This window comes from Phyllobates terribilis, unplaced genomic scaffold (genome assembly GCF_046119375.1).
Source record: "Phyllobates terribilis strain yellow unplaced genomic scaffold, ASM4611937v1 Scaffold_47__1_contigs__length_9908305, whole genome shotgun sequence".
Taxonomy (NCBI): Eukaryota; Metazoa; Chordata; class Amphibia; order Anura; family Dendrobatidae; genus Phyllobates; species Phyllobates terribilis.
The window spans coordinates 7,950,001-7,976,435 of NW_027362807.1; the positions used below are offsets into that span (position 1 = coordinate 7,950,001).

At 42.4% G+C, this 26,435-nt stretch overlaps 1 protein-coding gene and 1 pseudogene across 1 annotated transcript; one reads left to right on the forward strand and one right to left on the reverse strand.

The window, feature by feature from the left end:
- Positions 1 to 3,561: 3,561 nt before the first annotated feature.
- LOC141191603 (phosphatidylinositol-3-phosphate phosphatase MTMR7-like) lies at positions 3,562 to 10,056 on the reverse strand. The gene is made up of 5 exons (XM_073661533.1): positions 10,016 to 10,056; positions 9,446 to 9,646; positions 6,839 to 6,973; positions 5,226 to 5,352; positions 3,562 to 4,162 (listed from the first exon to the last, which is right to left on the reverse strand). Exons 1-5 carry the CDS (start codon positions 10,054 to 10,056, stop codon positions 3,800 to 3,802), a joined length of 867 nt encoding a protein of 288 aa, XP_073517634.1. The 3' UTR covers positions 3,562 to 3,799.
- A 1,532-nt stretch (positions 10,057 to 11,588) lies between these two features.
- On the forward strand, positions 11,589 to 25,658 carry LOC141191604 (vacuolar protein sorting-associated protein 37A-like; annotated as a pseudogene).
- The last annotated feature ends 777 nt before the right edge of the window (positions 25,659 to 26,435 follow it).

A 26,435-nucleotide genomic window follows, 5' to 3' on the forward strand; every position in this document is an offset into this window, starting at 1 on the left:
TTATTTTTACAGAAAATGCGAAGATCACGTTTGTTTTAATCGTTTTCTTATTGGCGATTGATTGCATATGAGTGTAGCAAATTTTTGACACCGACAAATGGATGGAAGCTAGTGAGACACGTATCCTCATACCAGCATTTTTCAATGAATGGCAGCCGAACAAAAATTCCCTGGGGTGTGGCAACCCCCACCTCACCAGTTGAGGGTTAAAGGGATTTTCCTTTAACCCGTTGGTGCAGCTGTTTTTTTTTGTAACTGTGCACTAGTCACCTTCCTTGGGTCCAGCACAGGGTCTCTGCCACTGCTCCCAGTGTCTGTTACTGTCCTTTGGCCTCACGTCGACAGCGCTGCAACCAATAACTGAGATCAGCAGCTTTGCCCGAGTTAACGGCACTACTTGCTCAGAGTCACTGAACTCACTGACTGGCTGCAGCGCTGTCAATGTGACAAATAGCTGACACTCTGCATTAGACCCAGAGAGGGTGAGTAAAGTATTGCTTTAAAAAAGAAAAGAAAATTGTATTAAAAAAACTGTAGTGTAATTCTTTAGCATCTTCTATAAGTGCAGCATAAATGACTCTAATGCTATGTCCGTAAAGGACAGAGGCCCAATCTAATCTATACACACCAGCACACACAACACAAGGGAGTTTACAAAAATATTCTAATTGCACATTACGGAATAAACTACTTTACATACGTACTTTGTACTGATATAGTCACAATTAGGGTAATATTGCTTGACAACATATTTTAAAATATCTTAAAACAAAAATCAATTTCTGCATATAAATTACAGCCAAAATATGCAACACAAAATAAAAAAATAGATCATGATTTTATTATACTCGTCACAAAAATAAGCAATGATGGCATCAATAAATAAACCATAAATAATATATAAAAAAAACACACAAAACCCTTTGCAATCAAGGAGAACTCCCAAAAGACCTGCGGCACCACCGTTGGGGTTTGTTCACACACAGCGCTTGTGCAGAATTATTTTTTTTAAATCTTTGTACCATAAATAGCCACAAAATCTCATTCACATGTTGCATATTTGTTTATTGCCCCACGGTGCGTTCTCAATTCAGGAAGAAGCATGCACCTTTTCATGAACCGTGAGCGTCTGTCTGACTCCAGCACACCTCCTCATCAAGACCAATGTGAACAGCGCCGCTCTTGATGACTCTGGCCCCATCTCTTTTAGGATCATGTTCAGACTGGACAAAAGTAAGAGCTGCTATATTTTTTGCCCTCATTCATAATTTTATGATGATCTTCCTATTACATCTAGGAGCTTTGTTCTTGTATTGTAGCACTACAAGCGCTTGTAAACTCCTCTATAAAACCAATATGATATTGGTCACAATGAGCAGACAAGTCAAGAAGTGAGAACGATTATTCTGGTAAGATTATCCATGCAATTTACAAAAAAAACTAATAGCAGCTTCAATGAGCATTCAAGATGGCAGCCGTTCACTATGCAGCAGGCAGACACGTAAAGGATGGCGGGGGGATACTACACAACATTGACTCTTACCATATTAGTACTAGCCCAGTAATGTGACGCTGAGACCCCGCATGTAACTACCTTGCAGCACGAATATAAAAGGATCAGTACGTTTCCTGAAAACCAGTGTCGGAAGCACTTAGAGAGAACCCTATGGCTCTTAGCCCCCAGATAACATGCAAGGATTCAAGTACGCGGGACCCCACTAATCCGCTGATGGGCCGGATATCTGCAACGTACAGAGCTGGAATTCCTACAGAAATACAAAAGTGACCAGTAAATTCTGGACTATAAATTCTTATTATCGGCTTTTATTTTCGCTTTTCAAAAGTGGTATCTTATTTTTCCACCCCAATGTATTCTCAAAAAAGTGATGGGAAATGCAATGTGTAGGGCCATCCTATAGGGACCACAGCTGATTTTTCAATTTCTTTGGGGTTACTGCTCTACCTCACTTATATAAGTCAATAAGAAAGTCTCTCCCCACTATATTATGGAGACCTACATAAAAGTGCCAAAGCTTTTTGTTTTTTTTTCTTTATTTCCTCCAATATTGTATTCATACAGGAATGCTTCCATTAAAGTTTGCAACATACTGTACTTTTTGGCATCTGTTTGAAGGATGGACCTATTTTGAAGTTCTGAAAAGTCTAATAGATCTGTACCGATACCGATTAATAATTAAAGGGGTTGTCCCGGACTTTAACATTGATGGCCTTTCTTTAAAGAGGTGGTCCACTACATTGTATAATGACCCCATCGATTTACACATGTTAACTAAATAAATGTTTTTGTAAATACCTCCTGCTTCTATATGTACCTGTGGGTGGCGCTATTGCTGACTGCTCAGTCTGCATCACGTGACCCCGGCTGCAGGTATTTAAAAGGTGTAATTTGATGGGGGCATTATACAATGTAGTGACCACCTCTTTAAGATAAGTCATCAATGTTTGATCAATTGGGGTGCTCATTAGCGGAGCTGCACTGCAGAGCTCTGTGGAGGGAATAGTGGCTGCGGCTGCGTACTACACATCTGCCCCCTAATGATTTGAATGGGTGGCCGATATGTAGTACTCCGTCAACAGAGCTCGGCACCTGAGCATTTCTGGCCACCGTTGACACAGGAACAGCTACAGCACGCACTATCAATCAGACATTGATGATCAAGTATAGGCCTTCAATAAAGTCTTGGACAGCCCCTTTAAAGTCTCCAAATGAGATTCTGAAGTTTTGTTTCATTGGCAGTCTATGTGGAAACAGTATAAAGTTACAGAAGATCGGACCGATGGTATACCATAGCACAAAACATTAGTCTTTAAGGGATTATTCAGCCATAGACATTGGGTCATGGTTTTAATCATGTGACGAAAATCACATTGTTTTACTGTAAATTGCTGTGGTCACAGGCCAAACAGTTTATGCTTGCGTCCTTTTTTTCGAACTTTTCTCGGCCAGGTGGCAAGAACCTTACATGTGATAGTCATGCCTAACATAACTAGGAGGTAGGGAATTAATACCCAATGTCAGATCCTGGATGACCACCATTAGTCTACCAGCAACTTACACAGAAGCAAAGCACATTCAGATCTTTCACACAGTGGACCGAAACCCGAAAACCATGTAAGTGTCCATATTTCCAGTACAGGGCACCTTTGTCAATGACAAACCTTAAATATACAAATATATTGGGACAGGATTCATGCTCCACGGACATGTGGTTTGAAATCATGAAAGGAAACAAAACGCATTATAAGGTTGGCTCTTAAAAAAAGATAACTGTTTCTGAATATTCCCGGAGGCTGCAGACACGCACTTAAGGCGTAGAGCCAATAAACGATGAACGAGCGCTCATAGGAATCATTTCAACATACGATTATTGGCCCATCTAACCAGGACCACAATCGGCAGACAAACTAGGAAAGCACCGTTTCATTGGGTGCGATACATTTTATGCATTCATTAAAATTCTTAACGGCAGCACATTACTCAGTGTAAACAGGAGACGTGCTGCTGATAACATGATACCAGATTATTAGCCATCATTGTGTCCCCGTCATTGTTTCGTCAACCTGTGTATGCACTTTTCCAATTGTCAGTCGTTCAATTGCCTGGATCAGACCGACTATATAGGACATTAGTATCTGGTCTCCGCTGCACAAACTACCACTGATACATGTGAACAAAGTCGATATGTTTTTTTTCCCCCCAGTATATCCCTCCCAGCTTACATCACTCCCTATAAATAAATAGAAGCACTAATATAAAAGCAAGTGGTTAATAAGACCTCTAAGCAGTCAGGAACACTGCTTCATCTGAATCGGGATCCTTCCCACTGTCCTCGCTGGGTAACGAGTCTCCACCACTCGGAGACCGGCAGCTCAAGTCCTCCACCCCAGATTCCTGGTCACTGTTAGCCGACAGGTCGGGGTCCGAGCTCTTCAAATGGTCCTGGGTTAGGATCAGGGCCGAGTCCTCCTCACTTTGGGATGGACTACGAGAGGGAAACAGCTTCAGGTTGGTGCTGTAATCTTGGGGCGTATTAGCCGGAGAGTGTTTGGTGATGCATATCTGGAAGTTGTGGATTTTTGGCTGGTCATTGAGATTCTTGTAGGTTTCATTTGACTCTCGAGTTTCCAGTTTTGTTAATCTCTAAAGGAAAAATTGTTAGACAAGAGCAAAAGTTACATTGGGTTAGGGCATGTTAATGTAACCTCTACACGCAAGTCGATCAGCAGTGGTTTAATGGTCTGTTTAGTAAGGCCGGCCGCACTTATGTTATCGTCAGCACATTTCTCGTTTACACAGGACAATGTGCTGCTAATGATAATTTTTAAACTTGCTCAAAAATTATCACACCAATGAATGTTTTGCCCCTCCATTGGATGTTTGATGGCCTGTTTAGGCAGCCAACAGTTGGGAATGAGGGAACGCTCCCTATCCCAATTATTGGCCTGCCTAAATGAACCTTTACTTGAAAACTTTATACCAATGAACAAACTTCTCTGGTGCCATAAGAAAGCCATAACGCCACAGTGCTCAGGCATTACTGACATTGAAAAGACACAAGGTAGAGACCCTGGTTACAGTGATGTGTCACTTAATGGTCTGCTTGCTGTAGTTTTTATAAAATCACTATTTTATCAGCAAGCAGATTATCATTGGGGACTAGTAAACCTGCTGCCAGGTAGTCCTACATATTCATAAGCTCTGTACAACCCCGCCCCCATCACTGATTGGCAGCTTTCCGCAAATGTAGTATACACAAAGTGGCCAATCAGTGGTGTGGGCGGGGTTATACAGAGCTCAGCAGTCAGAAAACTGCCAATCAGTGATGTGGGCGGGGTCTGCTGCAGATAACACAGTAATTTTATCAAAATGACAGCAGGTAGCCCAGTAAGTGACAGATTGTTGGAATCAGGGCCTCTGCCCCTATATTGCGCTGCACTCAGATGGGTAGCAAAAACCTGGTAACAGATTCCCTTTAATGGTGCTCTCTTCCAGTTATTGTGTTGGAGAACACCAAAGACGTAGGGCATCGGCTAAAAATGATTGCCTCTTTTTTATCTTGTGCAGGGTTTCTATATATAATCATTTAAAATTGTTTCTCAGTCACCATTAAAAGCTGAATTGGTTTACACTGAAACCTAAGCGGAGGTATAAACATCAAAAACATATAGGCCAGGAAGCTGGATTTTCAGTATTTCTACCACACCTTCTCCATGAACTCCATTTCCTCCTCCAGCTGCTGCGTCTCTTCTTTTACTGCCTGTAGAAAATCAGTGACTGACTGGCGAGGGTGCATTCCTTTCTCAAATCGGTTATAGAGGCCCCTCCAAAACCTTCCATGGTGAAAAATAAGTTTGAAGAGTTAGTATATGCACAAGTACAGAAGATTATCATCGAGCAATTCTCATGATATATGTTCTTAAGACGTGCTAGCTCATGGTACACACATGAAGGGCTAGATCACAATGCTGTATATTCTCCCATGCCAGAGAATTGGGCCGATTATGCTAATGACACTCTGCTTTAACTCTGAGTGTGATCCAATTTTCTCGCATGGAAGAATTGCAGCACAGGTGTGGAGAAGATGGAGGACTTAATTTTTCCATCTTCTCCATTGTCTCTGTGCACGTACATCAGACTGCACTCGGATAACATAGTATATTATTGGTCCGAGTGCTATCCGATAAAACATCACATAGCACTAGCACTCGGCCGTGTTACGTGGCAATGTGAGCGAGTCCTAATGAGTCCCTCAGTGACTGATCTATGGCTGGTGACTTCAGATCAGTGAAAATGTGTGGTGGCAAGTTGGGCCTCATTACTCGGACAGCACACTGACACATCCTATCCTTACACTATTCACATGTCCGTTCTGTTATTTTGCTGACTGATGGTCTGTATATAAACAGAGACATCCCCTACATTGACCTTATTTGCGGACATCCAAGTTGCATCCTACTGCTAGTCTTCATTTTCACTGACTGGGTACTTGAAGAAGCTTGGGAAACCTCTGTCACGTTGTTTTTGCATATGGCAAAACCATTGATAAAAACGGACATGTGGACTAAATATGCCCGAAAATTGGATCTAACACACTTGCAAAATTGCTCTGTTTTGTACAGGCAAACAAAAAAAAACAGCTTTTGCTTGGATTCACACGTGTGTTTTGCGGTCTGAGTATGCTTCAATGCAAAGACTGGCTTCAGGTCTCCTGACCCAAACTCGACTTTATATTATGCGTTTATATAGAAAGTTTCCGATCAGGGACATCCGCATGCCCTAATAAAGGGGTTGTACCAAGTATATAAGTAATCCCCTATCAACAGGATTTAGGAATTGATCGCTAGGGGTCAGTTCCACAGAGAATGAATGGAGTAGAGATGTACATGCTCCACCTCTGCTCTGTTCAAAGCTTGCTCTACAGAACCTCCTGGGGATTGTTGGGGGTCCCAGCGGTCTGACCCCCAAAGATCAATACTTTATCGCAGTCTAAATATGTGCAAAATGAATCACCGTGTCACAAGCTGTCATAGATGTCAGTAAATCTGTCTAAAGTGAATTGATTTGTGCCAGGCAGAAGATAGAACTGACGAGTGAGCTCTGACGCAACCCCTAAATGTAGACCATGGTTACAAGTGGGAAGAGTGTTGGGCCTTGGATTTCACCACTGAAGGACACATTGGGCTCATGATACGTCACCCCGCTTCTTTCACCTGTAAAGTTAGGGTTGATGTTTCTATATATGAATGATAAGTATATGGTGTGTTAGAGTTCTGCTGCTTTATTCAGTGCAGAGGAGGAATCAGAATAACCTCTTACCTGAAGTGGCATGGAGTGGTGTGTGGTCTCAGAGTTCCTTGGGTCTGACTGTGATCTGCTCTGTACAGAGGGTTCATGTAATCCAACCGCTGCTTCCACAGGTAAGACCAGAGGGAGTAGGTCCTCTCCTGAATTCTGGAAGATGATGATTGCATCACTGATATATTGAGATTACGAGAGCTGCAAGTATACCCGTCACCACTGCAACCTGGACTAACACTAAGGGCTCATTCAGACGTACATTTTTTGTGTACGAGTCCTATTTGTGTTATTTCCAGATAGCACTTGTACCTAGAAGAGTGAATGGGGCCATTCACATATCTGTGATTGTTTGAGAGACGGAAAATCGTGGCAAAATGTACGATAGTTATCTGAGTGTCAGGTCAAAATTAACAATGCACATCCATGGGTCAGTGAAAAAAAAAAATCGGCCAACAATTAATTGCCATCTGAGCGCTGTCCAGTTTTCCAGGTCTGTTTGATGGAAAAAGATGAAGAAACTGAAGCTCAGGCCAAACTCTAATGATAAAAACTGACACTGACCAAACTGGTGAAACTGTGCCTGATTCTCTTATATGAATGAGCCACAAGTTCTATAGCTTTCAGTGTTTCTTTGTATAGTAGCTGTGTAGCTTCATAGTCAAAATTGGAAAATCCGTTTCCAAAAAGTAGATGGAAAGATGCACTGAACTGCTTGGCCCCACCACGGTGCACCGAGCGCCTGTACTTGATTTGAACAGTCCTTCTGTACTGACAGTCCCTTTACAGCAGTGTTCCCCAACTCCAGTCCTCAGGACCCACCAACAGATCATGTTTTCAGGATTTCCATAGTATTGCACAGGTGATGGAATTATTGCCTGTGCAGGTGATGCAATTATCAGCTGTGCAATACTAAGGAAATCCTGAAAACATGGCCTGTTGGTGGGTCCTGAGGACTGGAGTTGAGAACCACTGTTGTAAAGGGTTAGGAGATAACTTTCTGAATGCTGGAGGTCCGACCGATGGGACTTTTAGCGATGCTGAGAATGGGGCTCTTCAGTGATCAGCAGAAGGCCTCATTCACATGTACAGGTTTAAACAGGTATGTGAAAAAATGGTATCAGTGTGTCCATTTTACCATCATTGTGTTATCAGTGTTCTTCTCGTATGGATAAATATGTTATAAAGTTTCTCCTATGCTTTGTAATGTTAAAGAAGTTGTCCAGTACTTTATATTACCCCCCCAATGTATCCCCCCGGGGCCCCTAAGACTTTTTGTAATTAGCTTGCGTTGCTGATAATGCCTGTGAGCTTCGCTATCGGTGGCCGCTCACAGGCATCACGTGACCCCACGCTGATGTCACGACAAGTGAGGCGTGACTCGGCGCTGGGGTCCCTACGGTGGCTGCTGGGTTGTGGGCAGGGTTACACCTCCTCCCCACGCGTCACACCCAGCATCCACCGCGCTTTCCCAATGAATGGGGAGAGGCAGAGCGTGCGGTGGATGCCGGGTGTGATGTGGGGGGGTAACTCCGCCCACAGTCTGGCATCTACCTGGAACGCGGAAGACAGAGACCCCCGGCTGCTGCCAGCGACATCGGCGGATGTCAAAGCCGGCTGCAGCCGGGGGTCATGTGATGCCTGTGAGCGGCCAGTGATAGCGCCACTCACAGGCATTATCTGCAACGGAAGGTAATTACAAAAATCCTTAGAGGCCCCGGGGAGACACATTGGGGGAGGGGGGGGGGTAATATAAAGTACTGGACAACCCCTTTAATCTCGGACAGCACCATGATGCCATCCGTGGGCTGTCTATGTTTTTCATGGACCCATAGACTTGTATAGGTCTTTTTCATCTGTGATAATGGAAGAAAAAACAGACATGTCTCCGTGAGTTTTGCACAGACACATAGTCCATGAAAATACACAGGCATGTGAATAGCATTAGCATTAACACGTACATGTGGATACGGATGTCTGAATGAGGCCTCAATGAGAGCTTGATATTTTAAGAATATCTCTTTAAAGCCATGATCCTCTAGTTACAAGGATGTATCTCATGTCCTTGGCTACTGACCTGCAGGTTAGGACATTTTGTGACTGGGAAAGAAGATCTACAAGATTTCAACATTACTCAGGACAGAGAATATCTTCAAGAAGTATCTTCTAGTGGACCATTGGTTACATCAGGAACTGTGCAATTCTTAAATCCATGTACCCATCTTATTTTATTATTGGCATTTTGATTTCACCATTCTTATGTTTCTCTGTACAGTGGCACTGCCAGCGATGCCAGCAACCCAGATGGGCAGGAAAAAACTGAAATGGTTTAGGTTCACATACCCATTCAGTCTCCGGATATGTGGGCGTCCCTAAGGTCTGACACCCCCACCAATCCTGAAGTGATGGCATATCTTACCAATATGCCATCACTTTATACATTTTTCTCCTGCACAGTTATTGAAAATTTTTTGCCAAGGTTCAACCTTCACAGTTTATAAGTGATTGCTGTTATCCAGACTGTGGGGCACCGTGTGATCAGATCAGCATCAGGGACACGTCAACCATCCATATTCTATTTCTGTTACAAGCCTATAGTGACCATACACAGAGCACATATGCTCTCACATCAGTTCCTTCCTCTCCTTCTCGCAGTTGCACAGAAAGTTTCCATACTGACAGGAGTATATATGGTGTTGTATGTGGACCAAGAATCTCTCATTAAATTCAAACGCACAGGGAAACTGCTCCATGAGCTGCCAGACACATTCCAGGAACTGGTCTATCACTGGGGACACCTCCTTGGGATCCCCATCTAAATTTCCATACCTTAAAAAAAAAAAAAAATATGCTGAAGCAATGCAATTGGGGTATATGCATGCAACATCTTTTTCAGGTGGACTGCGCTCCCAAAACCGCCTGAGACTGGGAATGGCACAGAAAAACTACAGTAAGTATATTATATTAGAATGTATGGTGTTTTTTTTTGTCTCTTTTGCTGAGAGGAGGAGAGCTGATGGAAGATTTGGAAAGTGACACAGCTAAACTCAGCTGTGCTGACCCTAGCCCCACACTGACTGCTGGGCCCATATCTGAAATGTGTTAATTGATGGGATTTGAATACAGTTGATATTCTAATCATGCAGGAGGTTAGACCAGGAGATCCGGGCTTTCATTATAACCCACACACTGAGAAACCTGCTGTAAGGTATGGTGTGGACGTGTTCTTTTTCTAGCATCTTGCTGCCTGTTTATAATTGGACAGCATCGTACAAGGAGAAGTACATGCCCCACAGTGAAAGCTCTGTGATAACACCCACTTGGATGTAACGAAAATTAACTCATTAGGTGACAAATACTTTGATTGTTAATATCCCTGCAACAGAGATGCAAAATAAAAAAAGAACTAACAATTTTTTTTTTTCTGCTCTGAAGCTACAACGTGTTTTCAGTTCAACATGAAAAATTTGGTGAAAGGCCCTCTGTAAATAAGTGACTCTGCTTGACTTTTCCAAAATATGTGCAGTGACCAGGGTTACCTGTGATTAAATTTGTGTCCAAATGAAATCCAGTCTTTTTCAATTAACACCTAATAGTAATTGGGAAAAATAAAAGTTACACTATGCAAAAAATATCAACTCCGTAAATCTCCACCAGTACATAGAGTATATGAAATAAAACCTCTTACCATAAATCCTCTGATGGTTCGGTAATAGGGGTCAAGTAACAGACTGGATACAGAGCAGACCTGAGCGGTGCGGTCCCATCCATCAGAACAATGAACGAGCACGCTGGCGCCCTCTTCTGACACGGCCTAAATGTGCAAATTAAATGTAAAATATTACACATTTATATAATTACAAATCTCGTTTATTCTCAGCACTAAAAGGATCATTTTTGTACAGTCCGTGCCTAGAATAGTACAAATCAGACAAGCAGCAGTAGAATATGAACAGATACAACACATCTTACCTTTGCAATGAAGATACCAGCATCTAGGATTGTTTTCACGTGTTTTAACCAGCCAGAGGATTCAAGACCCCAAAGAAATTCACCCATAGAAGGAGATCGGAGCTCACAAACTGCAATCATGAACAGAACAATAATGCCCCTTCTCATGCTGCACATAACACATCTGCATCTCTGGCTGCTATGGACATAAAAGGGGACAAACATATGGTGTGGCCCCCATGCTCCCCTGACCTCAACCCCATTGAGAACCTCTGGAGCATCATCAAAAGGAGTGTCAATGGTGGCGGGAGGCAGTTCACATCTAAGCAACAGCTCTGGGAGGGTATTCTGTCCTCATGCAAAACAATTGAAGCAGAAACCATCCAAAACCTGACAAATTCAATGGACGAGAGAGTTCAGAAGCTCCTTTCGAACAAGCGGTCCTATGTGCAAATGTAACATCACCTAGAATAAAGTTTTGAGTTGAAAACTGTTTGATTTCAGTTTGTAATAACCTGCTAATGCTTATAATTTCAAAAATGACCATTTTTTTGTTCTTTATTAAAATGAAAAGGTTGAAAACTCTGCTGTGCATAATAATTTGGAACATGCATTTTGAGTGCAGTTTGAGTTTTTTATTTTTTAAAAAATATACTGTTATCATAGGCAGTTTGTACAAAAACCTTTCAATTGTACTCTAATAGTTATTTGACTGGAAAATTACAATGACTGCAATTCATATAGGTAATTTGGGAAAATCTGAGAAAATATTATTTGCATAATAATTTGGAACACAGTGTTACGCCAGGAATCTCTGATCATGTTAGGTGTTATTATGGCATTAGCCACATGATTCTTTCTGATGAGAGTTTACAGCTGTTAACATCTTAACAATTTTCTCCTTTTTTAGTTTACTATGCACTCAGATCTTGGGAAAATAGTCCAGAATTTACTAGAAGAGTTTTGGAAAAGCCCTCCAACCCTGGCCCCAACCTTTGGCTTTTTCCCCTAGTAAGTAATTATATTGTCCTGAGATCTCAGATCCTTCCATTGTTATGGTGGAATATCATCTAAGTTTAAAGGGTTATTCCAATATTCTTAAAGTGGTGAAATTGCAAAATTCTTGTAAAATCAAGCAATTTAGTAATTTACTTGTTATTAAAAATCCTTTCCATTCTCAACAATGGAAGTATATTTAATTTTATTCTTTTCTGCTTCTGCGGTGGCAAAATACAAGTCCTTCCCAGTAGAGCTTGTAAGCACTGCCCGAAGCTGGCTGGATGGCTGGAGCGCACTGCCGGCTTCAGTGCCGCTGCTTCCCAGATGCTGCAAAGGCAAAATGATCTCTGCTTGCAGCACCAGAGAGCGCATAGTTCGGACAAGCCGCACAACACATGCCGCTGCACCAAGCTGTCAATCAAGCAGGAGCGCACTGCTCCCCATAAATCGGGAAGCGAGGAGGCTGGGGAGCGGTGCACTTCTACTTGATAAGATGGCACATCCGCTTTTAGCACTTATTTCTGGTCATCTGAACGATTGTTTACCCTCACATTGCGGCTGAATTTGTGGTTCCATGTAGCAAATGACAGTAAGTTCTAATTTTGACTGCAGGTTTCTTTGTAGAGTTGTACCTTAACTTGTACCTGAACATTTCTTTTTCTCTCCTTTAGACTTTTAACATTATCAAAATTCAGACTTTACAAATTATGGGTCCCCTCCTTTCCATATTGTTTGATGGGAATACCCACTGTACACCAATGATGAGAGTTTTGTACCGAGTGGTTGGGGTCTAAGGGCTAGCGTTTCTCCTTGTGGAGAATGCCAAGCCAAGCCTGGCATGTCAGAGTGAGGAGACGTATAAGCCGTGCATGCTCCTCTGGGCAATTAAATATGCAAATTGTCTCTTCAGAGAGGAAGAGGATTAGAACTTTAGCGCCACCTTTTGGAAGTAATCCTAAAAGTCAATATCGACCCTTTAACGAGCCTTGCCATATGACTTAGGATAAAAGCCAAACCAGATTCTCAATTTGCAGACACGGTGTGTCGGGGAAACTCTGCATGATGCCGCTGCACATGAGACTATGTTCACACGTCAGTAATCATCCATTAGAACGTTCTAACATGATTACTGGATGTGTGAACATAGTCCGTATCCAGCAGCAATCTGATAACAGAACAGTTGTGCAGGCCCAACTTTTTTTTATGTGGCAAAAAAAAAAAACTTATTTCAATTTGATCCATTTTGTAACATTGAACCCTATGGAAAACTGATTTGTTAATTAGCCATCCATTTTTTTTTTCATTTGGCAAAAGGTTAATTGTTCTATTTACTGGATCAGTTTCAAAAGGAAGAAAACAGATGGCTAATAAACGGATCCGTTTTCCATAGACGTCAGTGTTAAGAAAATGGACCGAGTTGAAATTAGTTTCTTTTCAGGTGGACAAAAAAGTTGTGTCAATTTTTTTTTTTTGTGTGTGAATGGATCGCTGCTGGATCCATCCTACCTGATGATTACTGCACATGTGAACATAGGCCAACGCTATGGGAGCTGTGGAAATGGCGGTGTGTTCACAATCATTTACACTTCAGAGACCAAAGAAGTCTTCAGTTGTAGTGACAAGTTGGAGTCACAGTGATGTAAATTTATCAGAAATATGTGGCGGTGAATAGAAGAGACTTGGAGCACAAAGCTGGTGCGATGGGGCGGTCATTTTCAAGACTGCTTAAGCTGTAGCGTTATTGGCAGCACATCATCGCCCTGTGTGATCAGATCGTGTGCTGCTGAGATTCTATCATATTAACCATCATTCTGTGCGGACAGAAGTGCGGCTCGCCTGTCTAAACATCTCCAGAAGTGACTGCCTATGGATATGATGCTGCTGATGGGCAGAATGGGTATAATGACTAAACCCAGCATTACAGTGTGCTATATACCATCCAGGCGGCTCCTCTTACTTCTCTTGTACATTTTCTGTCCGTGGATGTGCTGTATGTTGCTGCTGCCGGTAAGCAGGGCCCGGACAGTTCTCTCCCATTGTGCACCTTGCATGGCGGCTACACTAGCAGTAGAGGAGAGGTGATCATCTGGCAGCCCATGTGGAGTACGGGCTACATTGTGTCCTCATGAAGCCTGTCAGTAACCTTTTCTGCAGATTAACATCTCTGGTATACTAATAGGATTGCAGGGTAACTGTGTGTTAATAGTGTGTATCTGTCCGTACACAGTATGTTCAGAGCTGCAGAATTACAGCACATAATAGGCTGATCTATCTGCTGGCATGTTGGCGACACAGCATCTACCTACAGATATTGTATGTCCTATTTCATTACGATGGTGCTTGGGAGAATACTAATCTAATGAGGGAAACCCTTTCTTGTCTTTCCGCCTGTACAGCAATCCCGCAGGGAGACCTCCGCACCCTCTTTCTGGCTTTTCTTTGTTTCCACCTTTCCCTACACAAGATAACAATAGATCAGTGCCAGTATCTGAACCTGTTCCTTCCACATACAACTCTGCCAAAACTGCCGCCCCCGCATACGGCCTAATTACAGATCTGCCGGTGCCTGTCCCCCCGTCTGAAGTAAGTGCGCAGCCGTGATCAGAAAAAGCCAAAAAATGTCAATTCAACTTTAATAGGTGGGCAGGGAAGATGTTTCTGTAAAGGGGTTGTCTGGTCTAAAACGACAAGTCTGCAGTCACTGTGTATGACTGCAGACTTGTGAATCCTCACGTAGAGCACACTGCACACAGTGAGGATTCTGTGGTGTCCACACCGGGAAAGGCGGTCAGGTGGCCACAAGTATACAATATGCGTACTTCCGGCCACAATCTGGCTACACTGTTTCCAGCGCGCTCAATGCAAGTGTATTGTGCGAGGCCTTGAACTGTAGTTGGATTCTGGCTGGGAGTATGCATAGCGCGTACTTGCAGACAGCAGTGCACACTATGTGAGAATTCACAAGTCTGCAGTCAGTGTCATGTCGGATCAGAAAACCCCTTTAAGAGCTTGTCTAATCTTGTTTCATCAGGAGCACACTGCTCCTCTGTCTTGCTGGCTACCTCCTTGCTGGGGGCAGTGCTCTCCTGAAGATGGACAGTTTCAACCAGCGGCATGGTCGCGCCGCTGGTCTGAACTATGCACTTTCCTTTGCTGTCGGCAGAGACCGCTTTGACTTTGCAGCGTCGGAGGAGCACAGAGGTACTGAATCCAGGGATCCGGCCAACTTCAGAGCTGCACTTGCAAGCTGTATAGCAAACTGCTTTCCTTGCCTAGGAGACTGGCCACCACTGATAGACAGCAGCAGTGGCCGGTAACCTAGGCACCGAACATTTCTGTTTCTGTAGTCTCTCACCAGTACCTGTATATATTTCTTAGGTGGGTGTGAACGGCTTTACATATAAGATGCCTGATCTCCCTGAAACGTTTCCTGAGCTGTCAGATTTGAGGTTTGTATTTTTACAACTAAAATAAAAATAAAAAGAAGTTTAATTTTTATTTGTCAAAAAAAAAATTCTGAATTCTATATTAGTTCCAATGATAAAATGACATCCATCCTAGTATTCCCCAGGGCCACCCCTATAGATAAGTCTGTGGGGGCTTATTCTGCACACTGGCTTCTCTGTACCCTGTTGTAACATTTCCATGAAAGTCTTGGACGCACGTTTCTCTTTTTTTCTACTTCAGCGTGTCACAGCTCACCGATATGATGGAGCAAGAGGATGTTCTTCTGGAGCAGTTTGTAAATCTTCCACAACTAAAACAGATTATATCTGATAAAGAGGAGCTAGTGAAAAATATCGAGGAGCTGGCAAGTACGATTTGGTGGATGGTAGTTGAATACGGTTTTGAGGAATGAAGAGTTTTTCTGGTTCTTGGGAAAAAAAATATAGATAGATAGATATATATACAGTACAGACCAAAAGTTTGGACACACCTTCTCATTTAAAGACTTTTTATGTATTTTCATGACTATGAAAATTGTACATTCACACTGAAGGCATCAAAACTATGAATTAACACATGTGGAATTATATACTTAACAAAAAAGTGTGAAACAACTGAAAATATGTCTTATATTCTAGGTTCTTCAAAGTAGCCACCTTTTGCTTTGATGACTGCTTTGCACACTCTTGGCATTCGTCTATGTGCGACGCAGAAAAGGTGAACGGATGGACTCTACATGCCTGGTTCCCACCGTGAAGCATGGAGGAGGAGGTGTGATGGTGTGGGGGTGCTTTGCTGGTGACACTGTTGGGGATTTATTCAAAATTGAAGGCATACTGAACCAGCATGGCTACCACAGCATCTGGCAGCGGCATGCTACTCCATCCGGTTTGCGTTTAGTTGGACCATCATTTATTTTTCAACAGGACAATGACCCCAAACAAACCTCCAGGCTGTGTAAGGGCTATTTGACCAAGAAGGCGAGTGATGGGGTGCTACGCCAGATGACCTGGCCTCCACAGTCACCAGACCTGAACCCAATCGAGATGGTTTGGGGTGAGCTGGACCACAGAGTGAAGGCAAAAGGGCCAACAAGTGCTAAGCATCTCTGGGAACTCCTTCAGGATTGTTGGAAGACCATTTCCGGTGACTACCTCTTGAAGCTCATCAAGAGAATGCCAAGAGTGTGCAAAGCAGTCATCAAAGCAAAAGGTGGCTACTTTGAAGAACCTAGAATATAAGACATATTTTCAGTTGTTTCACACTTTTTTGGTAAGTATATAATTCCACATGTGTTAATTCATAGTTTGATGCCTTCAGTGTGAATGTACAATTTTCAAAGTCATGAAAATACAGAAAAATCTTTAAATGAGAAGGTGTGTCCAAACTTTTGGTCTGTACTGTATATATATATATATATATATATATATATATATATATATATATATATGTGTGTCTCATAAAATTAGAATATCATCAAAAAGTTAATTAATTTCAGTTCTTCAATACAAAAAGTGAAACTCATATATTATATAGAGTCATTACAAACAGAGTGATCTATTTCATGTGGTTGTTTCTGCTAATGTTGATGATTATGACTTACAGCCAATGAAAACACAACAGTCATTGTCTCAGTAAATTAGAATAATTAAGAAAAAAACACCTGCAAAGGCTTCCTACGTGTTTAAAAAGGCCCCTTAATCTGTTTCAGTAGGCTCCACAGTCATGGGGAAGACTGCTGACTTGACAGATGTCCAGAAGGCAGTCATTGACACACTCCACAAGGTCCCAAAGTTCCAATTTTAATTTGGGAATCAAGGTCCCAGAGTCTGGAGGAAGAGTGCAGAGGCACATAATCCAAGCTGCTGGAGGTCTAGTGTGAAGTTTCCACAATCAGTGATGGTTTGGGGGGCCATGTCATCTGCTGGTGTAGGTCCACTGTGTTTTATCAAGACCAAAGTCAGCGCAGCCGTCTACCAGGAAATTTTAGAGCACTTCATGCTTCCCTCTGACAACAAGCTTTTTGGAGATGGAAATGTCATTCTCCAGCAAGACTTGGCACCTGTCCACACTGCCAAAAGTACCAATACCTGGTTTAAAAACAACAGTATCACTGTGCTTGATTGGCCAGCAAAATCGCCTGACCATAACCTCATAGAGAATCTATGGGGTATTGTCAAGAGGAAGATGAGAGACACCAGACCCAACAATGCAGACGAGCAGAAGGCTGCTATCAAAGCCACCTGGGCTTCCATAACACCTCAGCAGTGCCACAAGCTGATCGCCTCCATGCCACGCCGCATTGATGCAGTAATTGATGCAAAAGGAGCCCTGACCAAGTATTGAGTGCATTTACTGAACATACATTTCAGTAGGCCAACATTTCAGATTTTAAAATCATTTTTTAAGCTGTTATAAAATATTCTAATTTACTGAGATAAAGACTTTTGTGTTTTCATTGGCTGTAAGCCATAATCATCAACATTAACAGAAATAAACACTTGAAATAGATCACTGTGTTTGTAATGACTCTATATAATATATGAGTTTCACTTTTTGTATTGAAGAACTGAAATAAATTAACTTTTTGATGATATTCTAATTTTGTGAGAAGCACCTGTATATCTACACTGACCACAAAAAGTTAGGGATATGTGGCTTTCTGGTGAAATGTATGGAAAATGTAAAAAGTTCCCTCTACAGTAATATATTATAATACAAGTAGGGCGTTTAAGTAGAAGCATGTAACGGTGATTTCCTCATCTCAAACCATTTATTGAAACAAATGCCAACAACAGTGGTGGGTATACCCCAACAAAAAATGTCAATGTCTCAATAAGTTGTCATGTGGCCTTGAGCAGCATCAATTACAGCTCGACAATGAATTCTCCTGCTGTTCACAAGTGGAGTTATTGTCTGCTGAGGCATGGCGTCCCACTCTTCTTGGAGGGTGCAGGGCTGTGGAGTCTGAGTCGGTGTCTATTTTGGTGGAGTCGGTATAAAATGGACCCACTCCGACTCCTAAAATATATAATAAATTGGGTACAGCAGTACAATACAGGATGTGCTGTGAATGTTTCCATAAGAATTTGTGAAAGTTCTGAAATGTCCTATAAATGTCTGTTCTGTTCCTGATCTAAGGATCTCGGCTTTTAGTTCAGATGAATCTGTGCTGCACTTTATGTACACGCTCAGTAGTGACCAGGGCTGTGGAGTTAGAGTCGGGAGTCGGAAGTTTGGCTTACTGACACCACAGCCCTGGAAAGGGCGGTTCTCAGGTCATTGAGGTTCTGGGGTACAGAGTTACGAGCCTCTACACAGCGACTCAGCTGATCCCATAGGTTTTCTATGGGATTCAGGTCTGGAGAAAATGCAGGCCACTCCATTTGAGGTTCCCCTGTCTCCAGCAGCCATTCCCTAATGATGCAACCTCAATGAGCTGGAGCCTTGTGATCCATGAAGATGAAATTAGGCCTGTGTTGTGAATGCAGAGGGACAATGACAGGATTAATGTTGTTATTCAAGTAGTAGGGGCTGTTTAATACCAATTCTAATTGAACCCCAAATTTTATTGGGCGATACATGGATCAAACACCTGATGTGAATTTTGCCATTAAGCTCCTTGTTAGAGAACAGCAAGTTGTGCAAAAAGTACTGAAACACTGAACAGTTGGACATGTGCATTCAAAAGTTTAGAGAAGGTCACATTAAGTTCACCTGAAAAGGTTAGAGGGCATTTTAGGTTCATCCTGAAATTTCACCCAAAAGCCAAATATTCCTAACTTTTTGTGGGTAGTGTATATACACACACATACATATACATGGTGGTAAAAATAGTATTTGATACACTGCCGATTTTGCAAGTTTTCCCACCTACATAGAATGGAGAGGTCTGTAATTTTTATCGTATATCCACTTCAACTGTGAGATACAGAATCTAAAAATAAAAACCAGAAAACCACATTGTTTGATTTTCAAATCATTAAATTGCATTTTATTGCATGGAATTAGTATTTGATTTCCTACCAACCAGCAAGAATTCTGGCTCTTACAGACCTGTTAGTGTTTCTTTAAGAAGCCCTCCTACTCTGCACTCATTACCTTTTATTAATTGCACCATATAAACCTGTATAAAAGACACCTGTCCACATGCTCAATCAATCACACTCCAACCTCTCCACCATGGCCAAGATCAAAGAGCTGTCTAAGGACACCAGGGACAAAATTGTAGACCTGCACAAGGCTGGCATGGGCTACAAGGCAGTAGACAAGGAGCTTGGTGAGAAGTCAACAACTGTTGGCACAATTATTAGAAAATGGAAGAAACACAAGATGACTGTCAATTCTCCTCGGTGTAAGGCTCCATGCAAGATCTCGCCTTGTGGGGTAAGCATGACTCTGAGAAAGGTCAGGAATCAGCCCATCACTACACAGGAAGACCTGGTCAATAACCTGAAGAGAGTTGGGACCACAGTCTCAAACAACAGCACATGTCCAGGCCCATTTGAAGTTTGCCAATGACCATCTGGCATGGGAGAAGGTCTTGTGGTCAGATGAGACCAAAATAGAACTTTTTGGTATCAACTCCACTCGCCGTGAGAAAGAAGGAGGATGAGTACAACCCCAAGAACACTGTCCCAACCGTGAAGCATGGTGGGGAAAATGTCATACTTTGGGGGTGCTTTTCTGCAAAGGGGACAGGATGACTGCACCATATTGAAGGGAGGATGGATGGGGTCATGTATCGCGAGATTTTGTCCAACAACTTCTATCCCTCAGTAAGAGCATTGAAGATGGGACGTGCCTGGGTCTTCCACCATGACAATGACCCGAAACACATAGCCAAGGAAACTAAGGAGTGTCTCTGTTAGAAGCATTTCAAGGTCCTGGAGTAGCCTAACCAGTCTCCAGACCTGAACCCAGTAGAAAATCTTTAGAGGGAGCTGAAACTCCAATGTTGCCCAGCGACAGCCCCGAAACCTGAATGATCTGGAGAAGATCTGTATGGAGGAGTGGGCCAAAGTCCCTGCTGCGGTGTGTGCAAACTTGGTCAAGAACTACAGGAAACTTCTGACCTCTGTAATTGCAAACAAAGGTTTCTGTACCAAATATTACGTTCTGTTTTTCTATGTGTATTTCAATCAATAAAATGCTAATTAATTATGTAAAAATCATACAATGTGATTTTCTGGATTCTTCTTCTGTCTCTCACAGTTGAAGTATACCTACGATAAAAAAAAAATACAGACCTCTCCATTCTTTGTAGGTGGGAAAACTTGCAAAATCGGCAGTGTATCAAATACTTATTTTCCCCACTGGATATACACAGCGGGTGAAATACTCACACTTCACCAATTTTCTAAGTAACTATGTTACTAAAGGTGCTATAGGCATGAAATTCTCCCCAGATATCAGTAACAGACCATCCAATCCACATAGGCAAAGAAATCAAACAATAGATGTCCATAAATTAAGTTATGTGTAATAATGAGAAATTACACGGGGAAAAAGTATTGACTATGCTTACTGAAATGTATTTAATACTTCGTACACAAGCCTTTGTTGGTGATGACAGCTTCAAGATTCATCCTGTATGGAGAAACTAGTCGCATGCATTGCTCAGGTGTGATTATGTCCCATTCTTCCACACAAACACGCTACAAATCCTGAAGATTCCTTGGGCTCCTTCTATGAACTCTGAGCTTCAGTTCCTTCTATAAATATTCTGTTGGATTCAGGTCAGGTGATTGGGTGGGCCATTTTAGCAGCTTTAATTATCTCTCTCTGAAAACAATTGAGCGTTTCCTTGGCTGTGTGTTTGGGATCATTGTCTTGCTGAAATGTCCACCCTTGTTTCATCATCATCCTGGTAGATTGCAGCCGATTTTTATCAAGAATGGCTCGTACATTTATCCATTCCTCCTTCCTTCATTAATATGAAGATTGCCGTATGCTGAAAAACAGCCCAACACCATGATGTTCCCACCTCCAAACTTCACTGTTAGTATGGTGTTTTGGGGGTGATATGCAGTGTTTTTTGGCCTCCAAACATGGTGTGTATTATGACATCCAAAGAGTTCAATTTTGGTCTCATCTGACCAGACTATATTCTCCCAGTATTTCACAGGCTTGTCTAAATATTGTTGAGCAAACATTAAACACGCGTCAACATGCTTTTTGTTCAGCAATGGAGTCTTGCGTGCTAAGCGTGTATACAGACCATGGAGGTTGAGTGCATCACTTATAGTTTTCTTTGAAACAATTGCTGATTCCTGGTCTTTCTGTAACTCTCCACAGGTGGTCCTTGGTCATGGACAACTCTTTTGATTATTAATTTCACTCCTCTGTTTGAAATCTTGCGGGGAGCACCTGGTCGTGGCCGGTTTATTATGAAATTATGTTCTTTACATTTCTGGATTATGGCCCCAGCAGTGCTCACTGGAGCCTTCAGTAATTTAGAAATTCTTCTGTAAAGAATACCGTCAGTATGTTTTGCAACAATTAAGTTGCGGAGGTCTTGAGACCGCTCACTGGTTTTACCCATCATGAGATGTTTCTTGTGTGGCATCTTGCTAGCGAGACACCTTTTTATAGGCCATCAGTTGAACCACCTAATATTATTTTTCACTAAGTGGCAGGATGGGTTTCTAATTACTGATAGATTTCAGCTGGTGTCATGACTTTCCATGGCTTTTTGCCTCTCTCTCTCTTCATGTGTTCAGTACCTTTTTCTTGTGTCATTTCTCATTATTACACATAATTCATGGACATCTATGATTTGATTTCTTTGCCTGTGTGGACTGGATGGGTTGTTACCGACATCTGGTGAGAATTTCATGTCAATAGCACCTTTAGTAATATATTTACTTAGACAATTGGTGACATGTTCAATACTTATTTCATCCTCTGTATGTGTATATTAATATAGAATTTTTTTTAATTTTTTTAATCCAGAAAATAATCTTCAAATTGAGCCAATTCTGGAGTCAAAGCGACAAGCATTATTAGATAAGGTAAGCCACTGTAGATGGGGCTGACATGGCAGGCGCAGTCTTTACGGCAGGTTTGGTTCATTTGTGGATTGTGCTAAGGAATTCTGACGATCTCACCCTTGCTATATTGAAGTTGGTGAAATTCACATTGATAATCTGCTGTATTTTCACCCCACAATGACATGCCGGGATTTGGAACATCTTTGGCGTTCTCATTTTTCTATATGGGCAATCTTTACAGTTTGCGGATGAGATTTGTAAAGTCTCATCCACTTACCTTATAAACCTGCTCTGATCTGGCCGTAAAAGCTGCAGCAAATGCGGCCCGCGTGAATTCATCCTCATTTCCTTGTGTTTTTCTTCTCTTCCAGTATGAGCTTCTGACTCAAATGAAAACCAGCAAAGACAGCATGAGCTGAGCGAGGTAATGTGGCGGATACGGGGCTAGAGAAGATGGCGCCTGCGGGACAGTGATATCACCTCTTGTGAATGGTGGATTCTATTCTATATTGATTGTTACCTTTCATTATTATCCTGTCTGTGATGATCATGAGACTGATGCAAAGCCTTGTGAACAGAATAAGAAGTTTGAGTCTAGTATTAGGATTAATGGCCAGTTTGCATTTTTTTTTTATCTAGATTGTGTTATGGAAAATCGAAAAAAACTCAGTAGTTAAAAATAACATGTAAAGAGAAGCTGTCAGCTTTCTCATGCCTCCCGAAGCGCCACCATGGATTTATTCATCTTTTTGTACCCTGTGTAAAGAGCCCATTAATAGCGGCTTACTGATTTCTAACATTTTTATAACTGCGGCCGTGATAATAAGTAGGTGAATATTTGTGGGGGCATTGCAACGCGCCCCACCACTAGTCACCCTCTAATTAGCAAATTGCCGCCACAATTATAAAATAGATTTTCGCCAAATGCAGAAATCAGAAAGCCACTAAAAGGGGTTTGTTAGGACGGGTATAAAGTGAGAAATAAATACATGGTGACGGTTTGTGATCTCGGGGGAGCTGACAGGTTACCTTTAACATAAAGTCCTGGTCATTTTCTGATGACACATTCCCTTTAATTGCAGAACTGTGCTGTCAGTAGATCTCTTTGATAAGTTACAGGGTAATAAAAGCCCTTTATGTGTCCTGTGGAAACTGGACGTCTAATCTGCAGAAAGCCGCTGAAGCCACAAATTACATTATTGTTCAGTAGAACAAAGGGAACGTTCTGAAACGTTTACAGTGCGGGGGGATATGGACGGCGTACACTGTAAGGGGGCCATGCAAGAATTGGCTGAATATTGAAATATTACTATATGTATGATGTCGCTACTAGTGATGAGCGAGCGTGCTCGCTTAACCCTTTAAACGAGCACGCTCGGGTACTCGCCAAGTAGTTTCGGCGTGCTGTGCATATCGGTTGCAGCCGCAGCAGCTGCATGTATCGCGGCTGTTACACAGCTGTGACACATGCAGAGACTGGCTAACAAACAGGCAATCCCTGCATGTGTCACAGCTGTGTAACAGCCGCGATACATGCAGCCGCCCCGGCTGCAACGGAAATGCTGAACACGACAAAACTACTCAGCGAGTACCCGAGTGTGCTCGTTTAAAGGGTTAAACGAGCACGCTCGCTCATCACTAGTCGCTACATGTTCCCAGATTGCCACTATAGTCCTATGCAATGTTTTCAGCATCATCTCGCCCAGTTTTCCATATAATACACATTTTTATATCAGCTGATCTTTTCTACTAGACAGACGATAGGTCCAATTGTCCAGACTTGTATTTAATCCTGATGATTAGTACTGTGAGGTTATAGCGTGTGAATGGTACATGACCAGATGCTTTCACAGCAGCCAACCAGAGCTTGGCTTTCATTTTTTAGGAACAGTTTGAGGAATGAAAGCTGCATTATGATTGGCTGCAATGGACGATCTGTAAATGAGCCCCATTTGCTGGGGAAACCTACTGCCGCTAGTAGAATAGGTGAGTCCCTGTGCCATATGGGATGAGGTGTAACGTCCTGCTCCTTCCCCCCTCGCAGAGCTGCAGTCTCAGCGCACTACAGGCCAGGTTAAAGGTCGCTGCCCACCAAGCTGAAGAGGACTCTGACAATTTTGCCGAAAATTTCCTTGAGGGAAAAACAGAAATAGGTGATTTTTTAACTCTGTTCATGGAAAAGAGAAGAGTAAGTGCTGTGGTATTGGTTTAATAGTGGTGCACCTTATACTGGGGAATTGCATGAATAGCAGTTCCCTAAGATATGTCTGTATACAGGGAATTGCTGCCATTAATGGTTCAGTATCTGGGCTGGTCAGCCTTGGATCCATAGAGCGAATGTTATCTGCGGTCTGGATCTGGTGGAGCAGCGGACACGGCTTGTACCGATGAGCGGGAAGCCATGGACTCCACATTGTATGTCCTCCTAGAGAGGAAAGAAGAGGTTAATCCAGCTCCCCTGCTGATTGTGCATACTCCCCCCAGCAGGGCAAAATGGCTGCAAGAGGGGTGCACCCAACACCAGGGCCGAAGAAAATCATTGTAAAAACCATTTATTGAAAAAAATGTTACAAAGAATTCATCTAATAAAAAAAGCATTTCTCCGAGGCATGCACGACTGCCGCGCTTCACACCATGTGTTCTCCTAGTATGTTCTAGCTCTCCAGCGCTAGGTGGGGGGAAATAATGAAGGTATAGGGTATCCGGTGCCTCTCCACATCAGCACAATGGTGATGTCAGAAGCCTCGGGGTTAATGCGGCTGAGAAAGTTCCTCCACCCAAGAGAGGAGGCGATGGATCACGTAGTAGAAAACATAGAGGCTTCATGGCTCCTCACATTAAAGATCAGACAACCAGATGGCATGCATGGTGGAACTGATTTAATGGATATTAACTAAATAAATAATTGATTGGAGAAACAAATGTATATATATTCAGTTCAGAGAGCTAATGATCTGTCTACATCATATCCTATACCTTCATTATGTAACCACGACCTAGCGCTGGAGAACTACGCCATACTAGGATTAAGAGCGCAGAGTCTGAAGTGCGTCAGTTTTAAAAACTTTTCAATAAATGGTTGTTTTTACAATGATTTTCTTCCGATCTGGTGCTGGATACAGCCCTCTTGTATTGTATGTCCTCCTGTGTTATCTCAGTATGACTGGCAGTCACTGATGCACCTATAGTGCACCTATACAACGACGGCACGAAGAAGCCTAGGAAAGACAAAGATAGTGACTGACACTGGCTACATGGCCCAAGGTGGCATTGTAATTGCTCTCTAGATCATATTGTGCATCTGTGCAGAGCCGAGTCCTGTCATGTTTCACTTATGTCTCTAGAAGCCATTCACATCACTGACGATTTGTCTCCTATCTCTCAGTGCTGCCACAGTAGAGAAGCTGCAACAGTCCATATCCCTGCACAGCCAGGACCATGCACCGCTATAGGTACGATAAAATACCGCCATGTTGTCTGCATGTTCATATACACCATGCATACTATGCACCGCTATAGGTACGATAATATACCGCCATGTTGTCTGCATGTTCATATACACCATCCATACTATGCACCGCTATAGGTACGATAATATACCGCCATGTTGTCTGCATGTTCATATACACCATCCATACTATACCATGCACCGCTATAGGTACGATAATATACCGCCATGTTGTCTGCATGTTTATATACACCAACCATACTATGCACCGCTATAGGTACGATAATATACCGCCATGTTGTCTGCATGTTCATATACACCATCCATACTATGCACCACTATAGGTACGATAATATACCGCCATGTTGTCTGCATGTTCATATACACCATCCATACTATGCACCACTATAGGTACGATAATATACCGCCATGTTGTCTGCATGTTTATATACACCATCCATACTATGCACCGCTATAGGTACGATAGTATACCGCCATCTTGTCTGCATGTTCATATACACCATCCATACCATGCACCGCTATAGGTGCGATAATATACCGCCATGTTGTCTGCATGTTCATATACACCATCCATACCATGCACCGCTATAGGTACGATAATATACCGCCATGTTGTCTGCATGTTCATATACACCATCCATACTATGCACCGCTATAGGTACGATAATATACCGCCATGTTGTCTGCATGTTTATATACACCATCTATACCATGCACCGCTATAGGTGCGATAATATACCGCCATGTTGTCTGCATGTTC